Below are 23,531 nucleotides of genomic sequence, written 5' to 3' on the forward strand. Positions count from 1 at the left end.
ACCCCAATCCATCTAATAAAAGCGAAAACAGCATAATGTGTAGCTATATTCACGCGCAATTATTTCAATTAACGTTTAAAAAATTATACATACCAACACAGCTATTTAATTTGAACTTCCACCTTTCACCTTCAACCCATACCACTGACAGCCAAAATGGCGGCACCCATGAACGGCTTAGGAAAGGTGTTGTGCCGTGTATCGCCTTCGATATTACAGACACTACGATATAACAAGGTATCACGTTTATATGCAATACACAGAACCGTATACTGCGCATCTGTGTGCGTTATTTACATGTAACATGTTATTGTTGGATTAGATACTGGAAATACTGGGCGCCGCAACCTATTCTGTGTAGCTGAATCACATGATCTTGTGAGACAGTGTGCGAGAGATTGTTCAGTATTCTGGGTTATTTTACTTGCCGGGGACCTACCAGACTCCACAGAACATGGTTAAAGACTGTTTATGGGAGGTTATGGTGTTCTTTTGAATTCGGCATGTGTTACATGCACTAAATAACTTTATTTCCCTGTAAATTTAACCTTGTAGCATCTCTACCGACCTACATAACAGCTAGGAGATAAAGTACTATAACATATTTTTCCAAAATGGATGAAGTACACCTAAAGAATTGTTGTGGTGAGGAAAACACTGTCTGAAAACAGGAGCTCAGGATACAAATGCCGTGTCTTATGACTTTGTACACGACTATATTCTCGTATCTTTCTTCTTTAACTGTACACTATTTAATTAAGCGTTATTACACTAGAGGGTGTGCTTGACCGTCATTATTGTCATGACAGTGATGCGGCCAGGAAAGAGGCGCTTGGTCAAGCACACCCTCTAGTGTAATAATGCTCAGTTTAACCATTTAATTGCAGTAGTTTATACCTGTATGGCTTGACAGCAATTCAGCAGTGCCATATCTCTGTGTAAACATAGATGGACATTTTGCATACGCTCAATTTATTGTTGTAATCTTTTGTAGGATTAATGCACATTTTTAGATATAATGTACATACTTTTTACAACTACAGTTAATGCACAAGTAGAATTAATGCACATTTATCTATAATGTGTAGTGTTTTCACAAATTTCTAAGACATTATCTTTATCTTATTTCCCCTCAGTGGTCAATTTAGTTTTTCTGATTCTGATTCCAGTTCTTTTTGCTGAAGCTATCCTTACAGGAATGACCGCAATATATTTCAGAGACTTATTTGGTTATTTTGGTTGGTATGCTAACATGGTGATACTGACACTTCATTTCTAGTCATGTCTTCAGAGGCTACCCGTGACAGCATGCCTGGCTCAGTGCGGCTCTCCAGCTGTGCTGCAGAGCTCCTCATTCTGCACAGCAGCACCGCACCATGATGGAGATGCTGCTGAGGCTCTGGCCCGCTACAAGGACAGACCTTGGGACTACTTGGAGAGTGAAGGTATGCAAATGAAAATGCAAACTGAACCTGATTCACAGCTTCTAGATGTGCTGCTGGGTTTCATCTGGATTTGTACCTCCGCCAGAGTACATGGAGCGCTATGGGACCAACACGGTGTGGGCAGGCTACAGGAGGAACCATAAGGGAGGAATACCCCCGCAGAAGACACGCAAGACTTGCATTGTAAAGTGTCTATTGTGGATACACCTATAATGTCATATTAATGTGCATCCTTGCATACATTTGTCATTTTAAGGATAATTCTGGCATTTTTCAACATGGGTCCTATTTTCCACTGTTTATGACTGATGGAGACAAAAAAATATTGGGACTGGTCAAGTATTGAGCGAGGCCACTTCAGAACAGGCTGCCATGTAATTGCACAGGGCATGTTCACCTGTCCAATTATGTCCTCTAAAAGTATTTGTTTTGCCACTGACAGCTTCAGATTGTTATTCTAAGTGTCTGACAGCATTATGGAGTGGATCCCCATAGAGACAGACGTGTACCACATGAACAAAATTCTAAGACGAGGGGAAGTCTCGCTCTGACATTTCGAGTGACGTGAGTGAGTAGGCAGTGTGTGAGAGTCATTTACAAACCTCATGGTCTGTGTACAGAAGCCGTTTGCCATGGACCGGGTTTAAAATGATTTTTTCACTATCAGTCACTTGGAATCCAAAATGTGTTAAAATAGAGCCCAAGTTGAAAAATAACAGAATTGTCCTGTCACCACTTTAAACGCTGGTCTTGTTATTTCAGAGGGGAGACAAGATCTCTGGAAACCCCTGTCCAATTTGTCGGGATCCAAACGTCATCATCCATTACCAGGTCAGTTAACATCACTGTGATGACTTCATCACATGGTTGTGTCACTGTGATTGGTTGATTACTAATAAAATGAAACTTTACCACAGGTTTGCCCTAAAGAATAGACTGGTTTTTTTTAAGTATTCTGCTGCATACATTTGCATATTAACAAGGATATACTGAATACTGACTTTGTTCTTGTGCTTTAAGATAGTTTATATTAATAATTCCCATTTGGGTGATTCTCACGAAACCGTCCTAACTTTTGCAAAAACAGTTAAAGATAGATTTTGCTAGTTTTTACTCTCATTAGCACCAATCAGGGTCTCAATTAACTGGTTCAATTAAAGTTAGAGATCAATTAATTTTTTTCAATACATATATGTCATATGAGGACAAATGATTTGAGCCCTAATGCATTGATTAGCTTAATGAATGACTGATGTCATTAGCATCAGATATCATGTTTACTATACCATGGTTATTATGACAAGACATGAGGCAGCTCAAGTGACTTTTGTTTTCCCTCTTTTTTTTTTTTTTTTTTTGCATTCAGATATGATGCTAACCATTATCTAATGTAACTTCTCTTGCAGAACGTTAAATTGCTGCAGCAGTTTATAAGTCCCTACACTGGGATAGTGTATGATCCTACTCGAACAGGTAGGTTGTCACTGTTTCCGATATGAGTAAAGTCAACACACAGGTGAATTCAAAACTATCTTCCAATTCATCATAACTTCTGTGACAGCATATTAGTGCCATTGTAGGGGGCAAAAAAAAAGAAAAAACTGATAGTCTGAGATTAAAGTGGTAAATTTATGAGGAAAGAATTGAGATAAAAAACTCAAATTCTGAAATTATAGTTAGACAGGTCCATTTTTTTCTCTGCAGGTGTGTGTATGAAACAGCAGAAGCAGCTCAATGAGGCAATCAGTACAGCACGAGACCATGGTAAGTTGCATCAAATGCTAAATGTGCAGTCAAGTTGAATGTGTATTAATACAGAGTATAGTAAGAGTATAGTCATCTGTCCCCAGTATGACCTGCTGTGTAAAGACCTGTTGTCTTTGCAGAATGTGGCAGTATGTGCTGTGAGTGTGTTAAGCTTATTCACCCCAAGCCAAGGTCACCCAAACTATTTGCTGCACATTCATGTAGGACTGATTTTTTAAAGGATGGGTTTGGTATTAAAATGTTGATACCCTTCATTACAATCCAGCAGGGCACTCGTTTCAGAATTAAAAAAAAAAAAAATCAGTAATGTTATTTTTGAAAATGTATTTCCAGTGGGGGAAATGTAGAGGTTCTAGCGAGCCTTCATTTACCCGAAGTTGATAAAGTGTCATGTTGTTGCACATCAGAAATGTACAAGATAGACAAGAATGTATTATTATTAATGCAAAACAGAACTTGTTAGAAAGTTCAGTCTGCAACCCTTTTTTTTTTTTTTTTTTTTTTTTGAAGTGGGCAATTTCAGGAGTTGTTTTTTGCATTTCTGCTTTATTTTACAGTGACAAATCTCAGAACCCATTGGTTATCATCTGATGACACTCTGTCCCCAGTCTCTGGGGGCAACGGCCAATTTTTCGGGTTTTCCACTACAGCCAAAAACAATTTGTGTTTCTTTTTATTACACAAGTTGAACTTTTCTCCACACACACACACACACCGAAACTGTTGGTGTTTTAGGTCTATACAACATTTCTGCCAATGTGTTGTCTTTCACAAGCATGCAAGATAACCAAGTATGATGTTTGTCACTGACACTCATGCCAAATGAGGGGTCTAACAATTTTTTTTTTTTTTTTTTACCCCTAGAAAATAGATCTTCAGATCTATTTTCTATTTTAGAAAATAGATCTTCAGATCTATTTTCTTTCTTCAAAACATCAAGGATTAAATTCTTTTAGGTGAGCAAGCAGCTCCCAAAGACAGACTTAGTAAAATCCTCCATCAAGCTGGAGTGACTCCTCTGGTTAGACATGTGAAATCAAAGTCAGCGCCTGTAGTCAGTGAAGAACCTTTTGTCACATGTGCACACTGGCTGAACTATGTCTGATATGATCAGAATAACTAGAACCCTGCTACTTCATGTTGTCTCTCTTAGGCTTACTACCCTTCCAGATTCCTTATGTGGACTTCTCAGGGGAAGAATACTCAAACTCCCATGATGCAGTAGGGTCCACACCACCTCCCTCATCCCTGACCTCCGGTGACCCCTGGTATAAATGGTATGGCAACATGGTGCCTGACGAGAAAGAAGTGGCTAAAGTGAAGAAGACATACAAGGCTTATCTTAAATAATGTGGATATTTGCTTAGCAACAAATGATATGGAGTGTGATATGTTAGTTATAAAGCAATACTGTATCATTACCACTTCAGTTTAACGTTATAAATGATGTCCATTGTACCATGTGAATTCCCCTGAATCATTTTGCATACCTTAATTGCATTTTAAAACAATGCTGTGTAATAAAGTCACTGTAAGAAGACAAATTGCTTTATTGGTTTGGCTATTGCAGATGTTTAACAAAGACCATTATTCAAGATATTGTTGGGTAGTCCATGTTAGAGAGCTTTATTTATACATATATATATGAATTCAGTGTTGATGCATTGCCATGTCTTCAATAGCGGGAGTAACACTCCAGTATCTTCCCCAGTTCTATTCCATTCTCCATGACACCTTGGTGAAACATGGCAACCCATCCACAGAAGTGTAGGTAGCACATGACCCCAGAGGATCGTGTAGCCCTGCTAGAGCTGGAGCTGTTAATGTTGCTGTGGCTGGCTGTGCTGTCACTCCTTGGACTTGTGAACCAGGGTCTCTCCCAGGGCCTCGAGCACCTCCCGTTTGTAGTCGTCAAAGTCTCCATCGATCTGGTTGACTGTACTGTCCTCCACCACCCAGAGCTGGCACTGAGTCTCCGTGATGAGTCTGGCATCGTGACTCACAATGATCACCGCTGGAGAGGAGCACAGAGAAAAACAGTCTGTCACCATGCTAAGACAGAACCACTGGTCTTCATTAGAGTGTTTGCCTACTGACTCATACTCAACATGATGTAGAAATGTTCCACATGGTGGGTTGATTCAAGTATTGTGAAAATGGGCACAGTGAATCTGTATTCTAACGGAACTGGTGATTGTAGACAGCACTTTATAGTTCCACCTGATCAGACTGATCGTTGAACACAAAACTTAACTGACTCTTGCTATAGGGGAATGCATGCAGGAGAACACTGAACATGTGACCTGCCTGCACACTGACTACTCCCAAAAAAATAGTCTAATCCACCAGTTGCACTCAGCTGTTAGTACAGATTGCATTCAGATGCTTTTCACAAAGAGACTAAACCTTAGATGGTTCTTGTAGCCTGCTCTTATTTTTTTTCGAGTCTCTCTAGCCGGCGGAGGGCTTTGACACCAAAACTTCCACATAATAGTTCTCGTGAAAAAGTAGACATAATGAACCTTTGAGCTTTTCACAAACATTAAAGAATTTTGACATCAATCCATCATCACCACTCAGATGTTTGAGTATATAATTTTAATAATATAACTGTCTTGCTTCAAAACTACGCAAATTTTCAGGCAATTTTTTGCTAATTAAAATTTTCTTTTTTCTTTTTTTTTTGCTATTTGCCTGTTCACTTTTTACTTCATGTTTTTGACAGCAATCACATTACTCTGCCCAGGTTTCAAAGGCAATGAGCAAATAATCAAGAAATTAAATGTTACCAGAAAATTTGTAATTGCAAAAAAAAAATAGATTTGACAATTTACCATGAAATTATCACTTTCTTTAAAAAAAAAAAAAAAGGTGAATGTAGTTGAGAAGGTGAAATAAAGCCCCTCAAAATAAAAGCCAGCCCTCAGGCTCTTGGGTTTCAAAGGGAAATGAACTATGTTGCTGAACAATGCACAAAGTTGTACAACTGCATGGTGACATCAAGCTGTTGCCAGCCATAAAATGCAGCAGCACTGCCACCTTTTGGTCAAAGGTCACATTGCAAGTATCTTTTCAAAGCTGAATCAAATGAACTGCTTGTGAATCGATTCACTGTCATTGGGTATCAAAAACAATCATGCTAGTTCAAGTCCTGATGAAATTAACTCCCATTACTTTTACTTCCTGAAAAATAGTGCATCTTTTATGGTGACATCATGTTGCAATAATAAGCATAAATAAAGGTGTCAACAAATACAACGTCACACATTTTTCAACAATCATGCCCCATCTTTCATCCTATTAAATAAAACTGAGTCTCTCGTTAATTGATAACCTGGTGGTTTATACTTTAAACAACTCCTCCTTACATTATGTCCTGCCCCAACATCCTGTTTAAACAGGAAGTGCATGAAATCGAGACAGCAAAGGGACAATTTGACAGGGTCTTTAAAAGAAGCTGTCTTCCCACCACCATTTAAAGAGCAGTCTTATTGTAGAAATAGGCTTACCTCCTTTGTACTCATTGATGGCCTCTGATAAGGCATCAATCGACTCAATATCCAGATTGTTAGTGGGTTCATCCTGATAGAGGAGAGAGAGAAACTAAGTGAATCACACAATTCATCTGTGTATCACATTTACAGTATGGACAAAAGGCCTTCTGGTACTTACCAATATAAGTACATCAGGTTGCCTGCAGGCAAGTTCAGCAAACACTACTCTGGCCTTCTGACCTCCTGTTGAAGGAGCAATTGGTGGCATGTTAGAAAACACATGTCCCTCACATGATTTGTTTGAATGCCTCACTATTGTTGTGCATCTTCTTACAGTCTGTACCTGATAGTTTGGCTATCTGAATGGTGTGTGCGTGACTCTCCAGGCCAAAACGTCCCAGGCACTTCCTGCTGTCCTGGTAGGGGAGGTTGAAGTTCCTCATCAGGTACTCTGTGGCTGCCTCCTCCATGTTCAACTGGTCAGCATACTGCTGATTGAAGAAGCCCACTTTCTGCAGAGTCAGAACATATTAACACTGTTAGAGGGGCAGGGGGAATCACCAGTGATCTCATGATTCAATTAAATCACAATTCATTCATTAATTAGCATTCCATATTTAGTGAAATTTGTAATGCTTGTGTTTGCAGTCAAAGTCCAAAATTTCAAGAACACCAGCCATAATTCAAAAAGTTCTGAAACATATGAGTTCAGGTACACTTCTTTTTACTTGTACACTTCATTTTGAGGTAGTGTTAAGCCTAACTGAAAAGAAAACTTAGTGACAAATTGAAGTGGTTTCTTCAGCAGTACAATCTCATCAATAGCTTGTATCTCAGTTCACTGCAAATAGAATAAGCCTTTTTTCCCCCAATACACTATGTGCAATTCTGCTGACTGCTCATTGATTGCAAGACTCTGACTTTTACTTCTGCATAAAGTTGTGGCATGGCTGTGTCATTGAAGTGACAAAAATGTAAATAAAAGATTTATTTTTGACACCAGCAAACTGATAAATGTTGTGAGAAAAATAACTGCTCTTATGCTGAATCAACCTCCATCCCCCTACTAACTGGACTTGACAAAAACTGACCAATGTTATGCCGTATTGAAAGACAGGAAAGAATTTCTCTGGAGGCAATATTTATGCACATAATAAATAATTTGATCAACCAAAATAGTGTTGAAATGTTTTGTCATTGGCTTTCAAAAGCTAAAGACATTTCCATGATTCCTTCTTTCCCCTCCAATGTGGTAAGGTTTTTTCATGACCAATAGTTCAGTCTGTCAAGTGCAAAATTTATGAGAAGTGTACTACAGCTACTTAAGGCATTCCAGTTCTTTATAAGTTATGTTAAAAAGACTACAAGAATTAATGTCTCAAAAATGATGTTCAAAAGCTCTGAAGTTATTTTGAGTTGATTTTTTATTAATTCCATGCAATTAGCGTTTAGTAGCCAGCTATGATCACTCATGAAAACTGCTATTTTTGCCATTTCAAAACTGCATGTGCATAAGATCATGAAATAGATGCAATCAGAGCCTCTTTCACTGCGTACAATTAGTCTGCATCAAGTTGCTGACAGTGTGAACACATGCCGTCTATTTGGGAATGAAACATCAAATGTGAGGGACAGTTACTCACCAGCCGATGATTCTTCCTCATCTCTCCTTTGGTCTGAAAGATGAAAATAATTTCAGTTCCCACAGGTCCATCAACATCAACAAACCAAAGCCTGTGGCAATTATGCAGCATACACACTTACTGGGTTTAATTTGCCAGTGAGGAGCAGCAGCAGAGTACTCTTTCCCACACCGTTGGGTCCAACTATGCAAACTAAGGAAGGAAACATGCATGTCAAAAACACTTGGAGGGCAAAAGACGCCAGTGCATGCCAAAAGGTGCCATGCAATAAATGCCTTAGTAATTAAAGCAGGCTACTTACTCCTCGACTCCATGTCAATTCCAAAGTCCACATTCTTGAACAGGGGTTTCTGACCCTCATACCCAAAGTCAACACCTGTTTCAGGGTTAAGCAGAGCAGAGCTGGTTTAGAAAGCTACTGAATCATATGTAACACTTAAAATACACCAGGCACGGACATGACACATCACATAGGCGGGGCAGAGCAGGTCTGTGCATCTGTGTTGCCTGGGACTACTTTAAACTAAACATAAGATGCTACAAAAAGCTAAAGATTCCAAAAAAATGTCTTACTGTGTAATCCCAAGATGGGTGGAGAGAGTGGAGGTGGGTTGGGGAATGTGAACTTGACGGTGTATTCTTTAGGTCGCTTCAGCAGCTCTGGGGTCTCCTGGCTCTCTTCCTCCATACCTCCCTTCTTCTTGCCTTTCTGTTGCTTTCTGGTCAGGGCTTCCTTAGTCTGCTTCTCCTGCAGGGAAAATCAACACAACAGTGTGAGCAGCAAGACCAAGACACATAGGAGATGGCTATGGGAAGGCATTAAAGGTATAGTGTGTAGGAACACTCAAGACCGATGTTCACTCTAAGTCGGTAAAAATCTATCTATTCATTCATTCATCACACTGACAAAATCATGAGCTCTTATCTGTCATTTCTTAACTTTGTCCCCAGAAATTGAAGTGGGCTTGTGAGTATTAATTACAAATGACAGTAGATGCAGGACTTTACTGTAGCTACTGGACTGGTAACACCATCACAAAGTTTCCTAAAGGTGTAATTCAAAAGAAACAATGTGCAATTCCAGTTGGCTTCCAGCTCCGAAGATACTTTCCTTCTTCGTTCCTTTTCACATCTCAAAGAGTTCCAATTTGTTCAACTAAATTTGTTTCACTGACACTGCATCAATAAAAAAAAACAGACTGGGTGGGACTGACACCTTCTGACAACAGAGTGGAGGTTCTCACTGTAGCACTGCTGGGTTACCACAGTTTTTGTCAGCATCTGACTGCCATAACTTTCTTACCATGTCTTAAGTTCAACATGGCTAGTTAGCAAAGAATGAAAGCCAATCCTTCTTCCATAGTTAAACACACGCATTATACAATACACTGCCTCATGTCTGGTTTTAGCCTGCGAGTAGATTTTGCTTGACCAATCCTGCTGGGACCAAACACTTAAAGTTGAGTGAAATGCAACAATACTCACAGCCTGCTTGGTCGACTTGCCACCAGCCTTTAAGTCTTTGAGTTTCTTCTCCTGCTTATCATACTGTTTCTGGAGCTCCTTCTGCTTCTGCACATACATCTTCTTGAAGGTCACTTTGAGAAAAGCAAAGAAGAAATGTCATGGATTGTAGAAGTGACATCTTTTGCAGTGCTGCCATCGCTAACTCCTGTGAACTCAGTCCTCCTATTTATTCACCATTTCACAGAGTGGACAAAATATTCAGTTAATTACAGTCCTTGGAATCTCCAGCCAAATACATGCTCTTTTGCACATTTCAACATGAGGAGCTTTGAATTGTCCATCTCAATGACAGCATAACCTCTCAGGACACTTAGCTCCTGATGCTCAGGCTGAAAAAAAAAAAATATTGTATTGTTGCAACCATTGTCTACCCTAACGTATATAACTGGTAGCGATGAGGTCCTTACATAGAGGTACCATACACTCACACACACAACGTGCAGATGTTGCTGTTCTAAGTAGATACATACGGTAATTGCCCCTGTAATAGTAGAGTTTCTGGTTATCCAGATGGATGATATCCGTGCAAACGTCATCAAGGAAACTCTGGTCGTGGGAAACTATGAGGAGAGTCTTCTTCCAGCCTTGAAGGTAGCTTTGAGCAGAAGAGAGGAACAACTGATTTCTAACACACAGACTTAGAACACACAAGCTCTTTAACTGTCAGCTCTCTGATGAATTAGATTCAGAGTGGGAAACCATACTCAGGTGACAACTAAGCAAATCACAGGTCTGTACACTTTTTTTGTTTTGTTTTTGCAATAAACACCAAATTATCCTTGGATACCATGGAAAGATGAGCAGAACTGGAGATGGTCTAAATCAGAGACTTCAGTAACTGATGTTTTTTTGGCATTAGCTAATGTTAGTAGTCAGCTAACAAACATACTCCTCTTCAAATCAGCATGGTCCATGACAATAGCATTATTTGACTACTTCATATTGTTAATGTGTTTCACCAAACCAGTTACACTGAACTATGTGAGTTAAAGTAATCAAAGCCAATGGTTTTCAAAGTGGGGTCCAGAGGCCCCCAGAGGACCTTTAATGGCATCAAGGGGGTCCTGAGAAAACGGGCTTAATGAAAGAGTGTGTGTGTGTGTGTGTGTGTGTGTGTGTGTGTGGTGCGTTTGGCAATAATTCAAGTTGTTCTCCCATATCTGTTATGTTTAAAGTTGTTGTTCTAGTGATAAAAATATTTTTTTTATAATTTAATCATTACGCCTAAAGCACGTGGACTATGATTAAGTTTTAGATAACATTTAGGCTAAATTACAATGTTTATTTTGATTTCACATTTTCTCTTGCAGTGATGGTAATAGTCCTAGCTGTGGTGGCACACCACCCTCACCATCTCGTAAGCTAGGGTTTCCCACTCTCAAGTATGATGTAAATCAAAAAAGCCGTATGAACACAGCATATTTCTCACTGAAACTATGCAAATCAGTGAAATTAAATATATCCCTCATGTAGATTTAAGAAACACCATTAATGAACTTTTAAACATTACAGAGAAACAGATGAATTGATGATGTTTGATCTGTGTCATAGGGAAGAGTCCAGATTAAAAAGCCACATCATACTTGTTGAGCCAGATGACAGCGTTCAGGTCCAGATGGTTGGTGGGCTCGTCCAGCATCAGCAGAGTGGGCTCCATGAAGAGAGCTCTGCAAAGCAAAGGTACAGGTGACCGGGAACAAGACTTTGACTTAGTAAACTCTGTAAACACATATTTGCACACAACCTTTCTGTACAATGCAATAAATGAAATCAAGGCCAGTGTCTTTATAAAAATCTATGTGCTTATTGGCAATGGAATTCTGGTTGTGTTATTACATCAAACTTTTAGATAAAATGTCTGGTTGTTGAGTGTATACCAGAATCGGTATTGAATCCATAAATACCGTATTTCCCCAATTAATAACCCGGGCATTTAATACGCAAAATCAACTTGGATCCCAGGCGAAAAAGAACCAGGCGGCTATTCGCTGCAGGCCTTTATTTATTTTTACACAGACCTGCACCAGGCCATTATCGTGATGACAGTTACTGTCCAACATATTTTCAGTCGGTCAATTTAAGATTACGGTGCACCCTTTTTTCTAACGTTAGCTAGCTCTCTTATTTTGACAGAAACAGAAGTGCTGCACAGTTATTGTGCAGCTAACTGTTTACTTCTGCAAAAATAAGGTGAATAGCCTTATCTTGGGTTTACCTCAATATAATGCAAATAATCGCCCCGGCGGTTATTCGGGTGAGCGTTTAATACACAAAATGGGTGCAGACCCCAGGGGTTTATAAGAACCAGGCGGCTATTTGCGGCCGGGCGATTAATTGGTGAAATACGGTAAGTGAAATTCTAATGGATTCCATCAGGATCTCGTCTTTGTCACAGAAGCAAAAGAAAACTGTCTGTTATGCGTAGTCACTGTGTGATTTCTGCTATTTCCATTTCCAAAACACACACACACGACTTGCTTCATCATCCTTGTATACAAACTATAACAGGGTCTATATGTGTGATGGTGTACCTGGCCAGAGAGACTCTCATTCTCCAGCCTCCTGAAAACTTCTTGGTGGGTCTGTTCTGCATCTCAGGGGTGAAAGACAGACCAGCCAGGATCCTTCGGGCTTTAGCCTCAGCAGCTGCAGCTCCGATCACCCTGAGCTCTTCATAGATCTGGAGAGACAACCATCAGCTGTAACACTGCATTAGAAGTACAAACACACTAGGGCTGTGACTTTCCTCCAAAATAAATTTCGAATTTCGATTGCCCTATAATGTCAAATATCGAATTATGTTCGAATTTTTAGGGTCAATTTTAGTCTATTGTTTAGCCTATTGATATGTACAATATGGGTGTCATTTACGGTCTGTCCGCCAGAGGGCGTTTCAACCATATTAACAAGCGCTTTCCTTCTGAAAGGCACAACATTAATAATGATAATCTGGATGTATTTACGATCGTATTTTAATAAGCACGCAAGATAACTAATGCACTTCAACTCTCACTCAATATGAAATTTCTTAGGAATGTCTAGAATAGGGTTAGGGTTAGCTGTGTTACTTAGCTGTGATTTCAGTCTCCGGGACCGGAGGGGTGTACTACGAAGCAGGTTCAGTGGGTTAGCGAGGTATGTTGAGTCTAAAGCCAGGCTTTCCTGTATCACGAAGGTGGCTCTCTTTTAACCCGGCTAGATCACCATGGTAACTTATGCTTAACTCATAACCTGGTCCCGACCAGGTTATGAGTTAAGTTTAACCCCGGATATAAAAGCGGCGCTATCTCACCCAGGTGAAATCACGAAAAGTAATTTTTGTCCGGTGTTTGGTAACACATATGCACAATGCAGGTATACTATTAGTGGTGCACAGACTTCACGTTTGTTAGAAATAGTCCGTTGTATCACAGACTTTGTTATAGTAGGCTACTTTTTTTTTTTTTTTAAAGGAAACCCCTTATATTATAACGGTGACTGTCACGGCATGATGATTGGACGGGAGCAGCCCGTGGTGATTCAAACGCACTCCAAACGCCACTTATTCCTATTTAGAAAAAAAGATTTAACAAAAAAGGAGCCAACAAACATCAACTGAAATGGCTCCATAATTCAAGTTAAACTTCAAATGTAACGAACAATTATCTGAAACTACTGACAAGTGGCTCTAAGCAGCGTAAATAGTGGTCAAAATTGTCATGTAACCATGGTAACCACCGCCTGCTCCGTCCGACACTGCTAGACTCACCCACACACACCTTCAGTCACCTGACTTAACCTCAGGCTTTACCTCCAATTCCTAGGCAACACTCCCATAAAGCTACTGAAGTTACATATTTCTAAACTAAAATTCATAATACTGAATGAATATTGCAGCAATTATTTAAAATGGCTATAACAGTGACAGAATCCCCCTTTGTGCTTCCTTTGAAATTAATCGCCAGCTCTCCTCTCTCGTCTTATTTGCGGCCACAGTGTTGCTCTTAGCATTAATTTTATTTTTGAAATTTTCATAGCTTTCCATGAGGACAAGCTGCTCCTCTTGCGTGAAATCTGCAGCCCGTGAACGGTCCGTTTTTCGCGGAAGTAGAATCATATGACGCCAAAACGCCCCCTTTTCTGTGAACGCGCACAGAGCACAAAGCTGACAGCCGGACTTAACAAACCTTGATGAGAACCGCCGTCGTGATACCACTTAACTTTGACTGGAGCTTTAGGTTTTGTTCAGCCTGATAGTGAACACAAAGCCTGGCTATATTGAGCCTCCTTCGTAGTACAGCCCTCGGTTCTGCTGCTGCATTGTTTTCAGCCATGCTGTAAACTTCCTACAGGTGCGCGCTGCACTGATGCATGCCCACACTTTTTTATCCCGCGCACGATCACGCGTAACGTTGATTTGCGTCGTTACGCAACGTAAACAAAGACACACACACACACACACACACACACACACACACACACACACACACACACATTCGAACGTGAATTTCAGCAATCGAACGTTATATCCCTCCCTCCAGTTCGAATTAATATCGAATTTCGAAGTTCGTTGTCACAGCCCTAAAACACACTGCTAACTGGTTTAGTGGGATGGTTCAAGCTCCACTCACTGGGGTTTTTGAATTGAACTGAAGAACTCTTCAAACTGAAGATTTTTTAACATTATTACAACTGATTTAAGGCAATTTTTTTAAATTCCATGACTCTTCTACAGGACCCGTGCACTCCATCCAAAAATGAAGCACATAAACTAATTTTAAAGTGACAGTTCAGGTTTTCACAGAGTCATATAGTCAAACAATTTTCTTGGGAAGCCTTTTGTTTTTCAGCCTGCCACCTGACTTGAAGGAATTTGGCCTTTTGAATATAGACGCACCATGGTAAACACCACCGTCCACAGTTTACCTTCTCCAACCTCTCCGCTACACTGTCCTCTCCTTTCTCCAGGAGAGCCTGGAGCCGTTTCTCCTCGTCAAGAAGCTTCAGACGCCGGGTGTCCGCCTTCAGCACCGCCTGCACCGCTGGTGTGTCGTCTGCTACCACCTCTGAGCAGCCACAAACACAGCAGAGATGATGAAGGATGACAAAAATGAAGAGAAACATGCAGTACATCAAACAACTGAGCTCAGTTTGAGAGTTCCCTTACCTTGCTCACAGAGCAACACGTCAATGTTGGGGGGAATACTGAGGGCTCTGTTGGCAATATGTTTTAGTAAAGTGGTCTTTCCTTTGCTGACAGAGGAGAAAGAGAAAAGGAGGAGGATTAGGTCATTTCTTACAGTTGTCAATATGAGCATCTATGTTTACATACATGATTATGAGTTAACTGTTGAACACTTTAACTTAAAACCCTCTTACCCGAGTAATCAAATTGAGAACTAAGGTCTACATGCATGGAAATGTAGCTCATGATAAGAGGTCCAGACAAAAAAAAAAAAGATTTACCCATTTGGTCCGACCAAACCATATCTTCTTCCTGCCACAATCAGAAGGTCAGCGTTGACAAAGAGTTCCTTTCCATGAGCAGATATGCTAAACCTCTCCAGCTGCAGGAAAGACATTACACATCCTTAAAAACTACAACATGAACCTGATGTTCTCACCAGAGTCCAATCAGGTTTCACATGAAGTTTTTCATAAATAATACTGTCCAACTGTAAAATGCAGTTTGACTATTGACTGAAGACAGCAGCTCACCTTGATGTCTGAGGCGTTCTCCAGCATGGCCTGTCTAGAAGACAACTCAGCTTGAGAAACCGAGAAATCTCCCTCTATGGCGTTCTGAGCCCGAACACTGGCGACCTGACGTTCATACTCCATCTGCAATTATAAACCATAAAAGGTGTGTCTCAGCAGCTAGTCATTGTCTACTGTGATATTACAGTTTACTGTCTTCATTACATACATCAATAAATGACAAGGTGACTGCTTGTCTCAAAGAACCTCAGTCAACTTTCAGAGGGCAACCCCATAGTAAAGCATATAAAATAATTACCTGTTTCTTTTTTTTCTTCTTCTCTTTTTTGGAAAGATTAGCAAATGGGTCATCATCCTGCTGCTTGTCCTGCGCTGCAATAACATCCTCAGCACACTGTTGAAAGTGAAAGCAAAGTGACAACGTGAGCACACGGCTTGAAATCAAAAACAAAGTCCCAGCTTTGCAAAAGACAGACGTACCATCATTGTGTCGGCTCCATCGCTATCATCTTCCTCTTCATCTTCATCATCACTGTGTGACCGCTCAGTAGGTTTTCCCTTTTACAAAGAAAAAATAAAATCACCTTTAGGATGCTTCAACAAGAAGTAACAGTGTATGTGAGTGCATAGAGCTCCAGTTTATGCTGCCTACATCAGAGTGGTTTACTTGCCTTTGGCTGCTCTTTCTTGCCTTTCTTCGGTTTCTCCTCATCCTCCTGTGAGGCCGACAGGAGACAAAAACAACAATATCTGACACTGCACTCAGACCAAGCAAAATGTTTTTTTTTTTGTTGTTTCAGGTGCTGGCATGACTCCTGCCTGCATGCCACTGTTACAACTCTGACTGCTAACATAAAGTCAAGTGACCAAACTTGAGTATAATGTCAGTCTTACAGTCTGGGAAGTCAACAGTGCTACGCAGAGACAACATTTTGTCCCAAAACACAATACAGACACTGCTCTCACTTTGGAGTCTTTGGCATCTGCCTTCTTGGTCTTCTTTGCAGGTTTCTTTTCATCCTCATCCATCTTCTCTTCCTCATCCTCTTCATCAGATGCAGCCTGACATTTTCCACACATAAAGGTCAGTGTAAGCAGAGGCTGTTACTATGAGACTTAGGCTAAAGCCACAAATGAGCTGTAAACTCTCGGGTTGTGGTGACTCAAAACCTTTGCAAAATATCATTATAATATACCACTCTGTCTCTACAATGATTGTCACGCTTGCTTGTTTTTTTCATCCTACTGTGGCCATGTTCTCTGTGGTCGCGAGTGAAAAAATCCCAGACGTGCATTGCATTTTTTGGGTGAGTTTACACAATGCTGACGAGGAAGTCAACAGAACAATGAACAGACACACTGGGACAAAAACTCTCTCAAAAGTGTAAGCACAGGGGTTAAAATGAGTTACATAGCCTGATGCTTCAGGACTGTAAAAAGTGATGAGTAAAACAGACATTACCGTAAAATGTCTCCGCAGACTATTTGCCTTATCTTCACAAGTCTTTAGTGTGTGTGTGTGTGTGTGTGTGTGTGCATGAGGGAGAGAGGCCTTTTGTGGGCACTCTGAATTTTTATTCTATTATTTGTGCTCTTTTTGAAACATGGCTGAGAAAACATGTTGAAAGTCATAAGACTTTGGGATTGCAATAAACTAAAATGCATAAAGTGAGACCAAGAAACATCTTCCCATTGACTGGCTACTCCATATCTTTGCCAACACCCTGAAGAGGTGAACAGAAAACAGATGGACAAGAAAATGCTTTGTGAAAGACCAAATTGCACTCCATAATCAAAACATGTTCCATGGACAAATGAGCGGATGGAGGAGATTGCAGCAGGTAAATAAGGAACCAAGAAAGATGGCACGGTATAGATCATTTAGAGAGAGGGACATTCCAGCACCCACCTTCACCTTCTTGAGCTTAGATTTATCTTTTTTCTTGCTTTTAGAAAGCTTCTCAACCTCCTGTATCAAAGACGCACAGACATGTACAGAGATACACCCAGCACTTTTAGAAGAAAAATAATCATGCGGCCTTTAAAGAGGAGAAACGCTTCAAGCACCACATTGAAAGGACAACAACCTGAGCTGCTTCCCCCACCAATTTATTGCGCCATATTCTTTAGTCTTTACAAGTCCCAAATACCAGAAATATTTTGTGTAATGCTGTGTTCATGTCATATTGAAAAAGCAGAGGGATGGTATGAAATCTCTAAAACTTAGAAACATTCACATCAATGTTGTTGGAACATCCTCTTTTAAGTCAACTGTTCCAGCATATAAAATATATTACAATCAACCAAGATTTTCTTTTGAAAGACTTCATGGAAGTGCACTATTAAAGATCTGCTTCTTCAATTTGTGGCTCCAAGTGGGAGATACTAGTAGTGTGGGTTGTGACAATACTAGAATTTCTAACTTTGATACAATATCCAGGAAAATATCGATATTCTCTACCATTTTCAATACCACATAGAAAAAAAAGGGGGGGCATAAAAATGGATTTCATCTGGAACTGGAGGAGAAATAAAACACTTTTCAGGCTCAAACATATTTATTATCTGGTTAAACTGGGCTTAAAAACATTATTAAATGTTAAATGTTGTTTAACTGAAACGATGCTGATATAAGTACTGTTGGAAAGCAGTACTGGTACCATTTCAGATTGTGGTATTGATATTTACTTAGGTATCAATACCTCTGACAACCCTAGAGTGTACAATTTTTCTTTTCCCAATATGACATGCACATGGCATAACACATGTAGTAAGTATAGCTGCAGAGACCAGAAAATACCAAGAAGAGGGCTGAAAGGCAGAGGGAGCAGGGTTCACAAAGGGAACATGTCAGTGCAGTGGAAAGCAATGCAGTGTATTTGTTACATATGAAAAACAGAAAATATCTTCAGACAAACTGTGAACAGTGTGTACATTAGACAGTTCAGAGAACAACAAAAATGCTAACACACCAACAGCCAAAACTGAAAACTGCTCATTCTGCACTAGTACCACAGCTGTAGTCAGACAATAGCCAGACAACACATTATGTTGTGCCTCAGTGTTTCCACTACCATGCCTGAAATATCTGCTGTTAAATATGACTCCTTTGTTAGCTAGGGGGGAAGTCCACCTGAATGTCAGGAGGCTAGCAGGTAGCATTTAGAGTATCCAGCCAGTATCCAGCACTCAGTAACAATGAGAGCAAGATAGGAGGGGGAGGGGGAATAATACATTTTTCAGATTGAGTGGACTATCTCTTTAAAGCTAAAAAAAAAAAAAAAGGCAACTTTGCGCGCTGGCCACTCCAACTAGCAGCAAGAGGTGACTGGACAACCTGAACACACCATCGTGTTGCCAACCTGAGCAGTCTGTGATGCTTTATACCAAAAGGACAAAAGAGGTCAAATATCTAACACTGTGTGGACAGAGAGCTCACACACTGCTGTTGTGGAGACACATAATTAGCAGGGTTGGGTTGCCGCCCTGTCTAAGCTCCATGGTTTGATCTAGACTGATGAGACAGCTGGATTTTACATTAAAAAGCTTACCGAGTGCAGCTTAAAAAAAAAAAAAGGCATGTGTTGATTAATTCGATTTGTTATGCAGAAAAATGACAAAGTACCTTGTTTGAGGGCTCGTCCTCATCCTCATCCTCATCATCATTACTCTGGCCCTGGCTGAGAGCAGCAAAGATGTTTCCACCCTAAGACAAACCAAAGGTATTTAAAGTGCAAAACACAGTGAGGATAGCGGGACACAAAGCACAACTTGCCAAACCTTAACAAGGAAAATAAATGACTGACCTTGCCCTTCTTGCCTCCTTTACTGGGGACGATGACTGTGGAGAAAAAAAAACAACTTGATGAAGACTGTGCAAAACACACGAGTAACAGCAGTCTTAGAGGAAATGGAGGAAAAGAGTCCGAGGTAGTCGACTCACCAGGCTCTTCTTCCTCTTCATCACTGGGCTGCACTGACAGCTTTTTCAGCCTCTGCATGACCTCCTCATCTTCATCATCCTCATTTCCATCTGCACCTCTTCCTTTTCGGCGATCTTTCTTCTTTTTCTGAGGCTGTGCAAGGACAATTTAAATGTCTATGTCTAAATTTACTTAAATTAGAGAATCTGTAATGATTATCCAAAGATTTTATTTACATCAGGTGAAAGCAACTCTGTAACAGCACATAAACCATCAGGGGGACACTAAAACTCTCCACTAATAAACAACACCAATAATAATCGTTAAAATAACGAATGTATTAAAAACATGTCCTCCAAAAATGTTTTTCGGTTAAGGGCTTCCCATAGACAACCACTGTTATATTGATAAATCATACAATAAATATGAAAGCAACCAAATGACATCAGGTCACAGTTTGACAACCCTGACTAGACTTTGTCTTATTCTTAATATAGAGCCAAAATCAGCTGCATATCTAATGTAACAGCAAAGTGGTACATCAGGCTGACCCCTGGCACATTAATACAGCGGTCCATCACTAGTCAATAATATAACATGTTATAAGCCCACTCTCAGAGTGAAGAAGTGTACCTGCTTTGCCTTTGTGTCCTTCACAGTCGCCTCATCTATCTTTTCTGCTTTGCTCTCTGTGGCAAGTTCCTCGAAGAACTGGAGGAAACATTCACACAAGCAGGATTACAGATGAGAGGCATGTCTGGGATCCAACTCAGAAGACAAGGAGTGAGCTCCACATCAACCAGATTGACATTTATAATTTGAGTACCATACAGCTTAGCAGAATAAACTTACACTCTTCTTCCCCTTTTTATCTTTCTTTCCTTTCTTCACTGTTTTTTCTGTTGGAGGAGAAGATACTGTTAGTCTGAGCAGAAAAACATTTCAGTGTTAGCTGTCAGTATTGGTTAGCTCAGGTCTAAAACCACTAGGACGCAACCACCATGAACAGAAACTTAAGCAAAACTAAATAGCATGGCTATTGCTAACAGAGCCTATAGGTGGATAAATGAGTTTTTAACATTTTTCACCATCATGTTCAGATGTAACTGCCAGGCAGTAATTTCAATGAATACACTGGTATTGCATCACTCTCGCATGTATGGACAGATGCGTCAAGGCTAGCTGAAATCAACTTTGACAATAATGACACAGTCTAAGCGTAATGTCGCTAGCTTGTCTGTGTATTGAAGAAGGCTGACTTTAATGTCATACCATATGAGTCGTTAAGCTTATCTAGCTAACACACGCAATGACAGCTAACGTGAGCAGCACTTGACCGGCCGCAGTACGCGCAGCTCTCGACATGACGGCCAAACGCCATTCAAAAATCGGCCAACTAAATGTAACCGTATGTGTTGTTCAAAAGTATGTGCATGTTACAACAGGAATTAAAACCGCCACTCTAATTGTAGGATCCACACTTCGTTTCGGCAGATATCCAATACTGCAAGCACACCTTGTTCCGCCAGAATTTCATATTTTACTAGGTTTTGCGTCTCATTTCTACGTTCATTCTTCCACAAAAACGCACCATGAACGGCGGTGGCGAGCAATGTGAAGCAATTCTGAAACCTGGCATTTTAATAAAATTAAGCGCTGACAACTGGATCATCGATACACCGAAGCGACAAGAAGAGGCTAACGATTCAGAAGACCTTACTACGCTTTCTATGAGGTATTTATACTCAACAATAAGCGACGAGGCCTGACAGTGATTCATTTTTAAAATGCGGCAAGCCGTCGCAGCGGGGCTACGGCCAAAATAGCTAGCTAGCTAGCTTACCGGCTGCTAAGCTAAACAGCAGCCTTCTGTTGTATTGATAGCATTAGCTTACCCGCCACAGGGTCGACTTCATCGCCCTCCCACTCTTCTTCTTCTTTCAGTTTCTTGGGCATTTTCTTACTTTGACGAGCTGTGACTTTATTAAAACAACTTTAAACTATTACTGTTCTTAGACGGGTATCAGCAGTACACATGTCATGCGGCCTGTTTCCCACTTTGATGATGACGATGCGGCAGCACCGAGTTTCATTGGTCGCTTAGTCAGCCTGTCAGGGAGAGACCAGCCCACCTGTCACTCACATTGGACACGTCCCGATGTATGCATACATTCAAGTTAGACCCCTTTCAGTGTTTCACCTCTCGCTCTCTCTCTCTCTCTCTCTCTCTCTCTCTCTCTCTCTCTCTCTCTCTCTCTCTCTCTCTCTCTCTCTCTCTCTCTCTCTCTGTATGTATGTATGTATGTATGTATGTATCATGCATTTTCTACATTAATGGGGACAAGCGAGTAAACATGAAATTGAAATGCTAATATGTTTTCAACGTCCTGTTCACATTTGGTACCCATAGGTGTTTAAATGAGATCAGTTTTACCCAATTTGACAAGAAACATCAGCCTCAGAAAACCTCATTGATTCATTGATTTGAACTGAAAGAAAGAAAGAGCGACAGAGAGAGAGAGAGAGAGAGAGAGAGAGAGAGAGAGAGAACAATCCATTTTCGTGTCTTGTAGCTTTCCTCTCTAAATGAAAATGTAAACAGACTGAATTTAGAGAAATTCTCCAAATAGAATAAACAACACATTTGCACTCCACTGTCCACCTTCAGATGCACTCGCAAAATCTATAATGTAGCCTGTGCGGGTGGCTTACTGCTGATAAATCACCATTGTCACTTTATGCCACATGTCATTAGCGCATTACGTTTTATTTATTTGTATCATTATTAAAAAATCCCAGTTGGTGTGGTCACTTGAGATGTGTCATGTTTATACACCAATACATCCAACCTGTTTACAGGAAATTAAGACCATGATAATACATGGAGGGGCCTTCAGATTTTGAGCTGCCCCTATACCGAGTTATAACAAAACACAACCATGTTTTTTCATATCCCATATGTGCCCCATTAATGAAATGGATGGTTTGTTTATTTATTCAATTTATAAAGGACAGTGTGCACTTTCATAAGCTATTCACAAGAATAAAAAGATGAGTGCACCAGATTTAGCAAGGAAGCTAATTTCCATGTGCAGTCCTTAAAACAATCAACACAGTAAAACAAACATTAAAACAAACAGACCTGCACCTATTAGATACCAGTACATACAGTATAAACACTACAAGCAGGCACGTGTGTGTTCTGCATGCCATATGGCCTATATCACAAACCACACGATGCCATACATACATAAATAAACAACCTAAACATTCCTAATGTAAAGTGCGATGTAAAAATGCCAGTTAGGTAGTAGAAATTATTATTGCATACTTAAAGTGTCAATGTAGAATGCTTGTAAACCTATTAGCATTATAATGTAAAGTGCCGTTGCAGAATATTAAAGTCATAAGTTATTGATATCATCAGATATGATTGCAGATATTTTAAATACCAACCATGGTAGTTCAGAACTACAGTTACAATGAGGAAATACCAACAATGGTAATTGACAAATACAAGATGGTTCTTGTAAAGCAACACATATAACAGTTAGAAAAACAAACAAACAAACAAACAAAAAAAACACTGGCAGGAAGTCAGGTAGCACCTAGTGTTGGCAACTCTGATTGTTCAGGAGCCATTTTTTGGTGGTGTGGCAGAAGTTATTATAATCTGTGTTAGTTTTCATGTCACTAGGGAGCCTGTTCCATTCTCTGATAGCCTTGATGGAAAAGGCGGATTGGCTAAAAGCAGAGCTCCTTTGTGGAACTTTGCAGTCCCCGTTCGTTACCGATCTTAAGGCCCTTGTTCTCTGCTCAGAACAGGTTACCACATAATTTTTCAACAGAGAGGGGGCAGCATTATGGATTATTTTATGGACCAGGTGAATGTGTGAGTAAATGATTAGATTGTCAAAACTAAAGTTGTGGAACTTTATTTTTGTGGGAAATCAGTTTTTTGGGCTATTCTTTAAACCTACCGTAATATCTGAAAAAGAGTCAAAGTAGGCCAGTCCACATAGGGGTGACAAAAAA

At 40.2% G+C, this 23,531-nt stretch overlaps 2 protein-coding genes across 3 annotated transcripts; one reads left to right on the plus strand and one right to left on the minus strand.

The window, feature by feature from the left end:
- The first annotated feature begins 79 nt into the window (after window positions 1–79).
- mrps18b (mitochondrial ribosomal protein S18B) lies at window positions 80–4,750 on the plus strand. The gene is made up of 7 exons (XM_030064397.1): window positions 80–237; window positions 1,280–1,445; window positions 1,531–1,628; window positions 2,208–2,276; window positions 2,852–2,918; window positions 3,150–3,209; window positions 4,366–4,750. The coding sequence occupies exons 1-7, from the start codon at window positions 157–159 to the stop codon at window positions 4,560–4,562; spliced, it is 738 nt and encodes a 245-aa protein (XP_029920257.1). The 5' UTR covers window positions 80–156; the 3' UTR covers window positions 4,563–4,750.
- On the minus strand, window positions 4,745–21,587 carry abcf1 (ATP-binding cassette, sub-family F (GCN20), member 1). 2 transcript variants are annotated; one of them, XM_030064393.1, is made up of 27 exons: window positions 21,392–21,587; window positions 20,349–20,395; window positions 20,130–20,207; window positions 19,517–19,649; window positions 19,380–19,414; window positions 19,199–19,279; window positions 17,483–17,542; window positions 16,540–16,635; window positions 16,245–16,289; window positions 16,054–16,131; window positions 15,872–15,967; window positions 15,574–15,696; window positions 15,322–15,422; window positions 15,023–15,108; window positions 14,782–14,921; window positions 12,408–12,556; window positions 11,460–11,543; window positions 10,347–10,471; window positions 9,835–9,947; window positions 8,923–9,097; window positions 8,651–8,725; window positions 8,471–8,541; window positions 8,350–8,382; window positions 7,050–7,218; window positions 6,885–6,949; window positions 6,722–6,794; window positions 4,745–5,226 (listed from the first exon to the last, which is right to left on the minus strand). In XM_030064393.1, exons 1-27 carry the CDS (start codon window positions 21,450–21,452, stop codon window positions 5,060–5,062), a joined length of 2,559 nt encoding a protein of 852 aa, XP_029920253.1. In that variant the 5' UTR covers window positions 21,453–21,587; the 3' UTR covers window positions 4,745–5,059. The 2 variants fall into 2 exon arrangements, with proteins under 2 accessions (XP_029920253.1, XP_029920254.1); XM_030064394.1 differs by lacking the exon at window positions 17,483–17,542.
- Between the last annotated feature and the right edge of the window lie 1,944 nt (window positions 21,588–23,531).

This window comes from Myripristis murdjan, chromosome 11, assembly GCF_902150065.1.
Source record: "Myripristis murdjan chromosome 11, fMyrMur1.1, whole genome shotgun sequence".
NCBI lineage: Eukaryota > Metazoa > Chordata > Actinopteri > Holocentriformes > Holocentridae > Myripristis > Myripristis murdjan.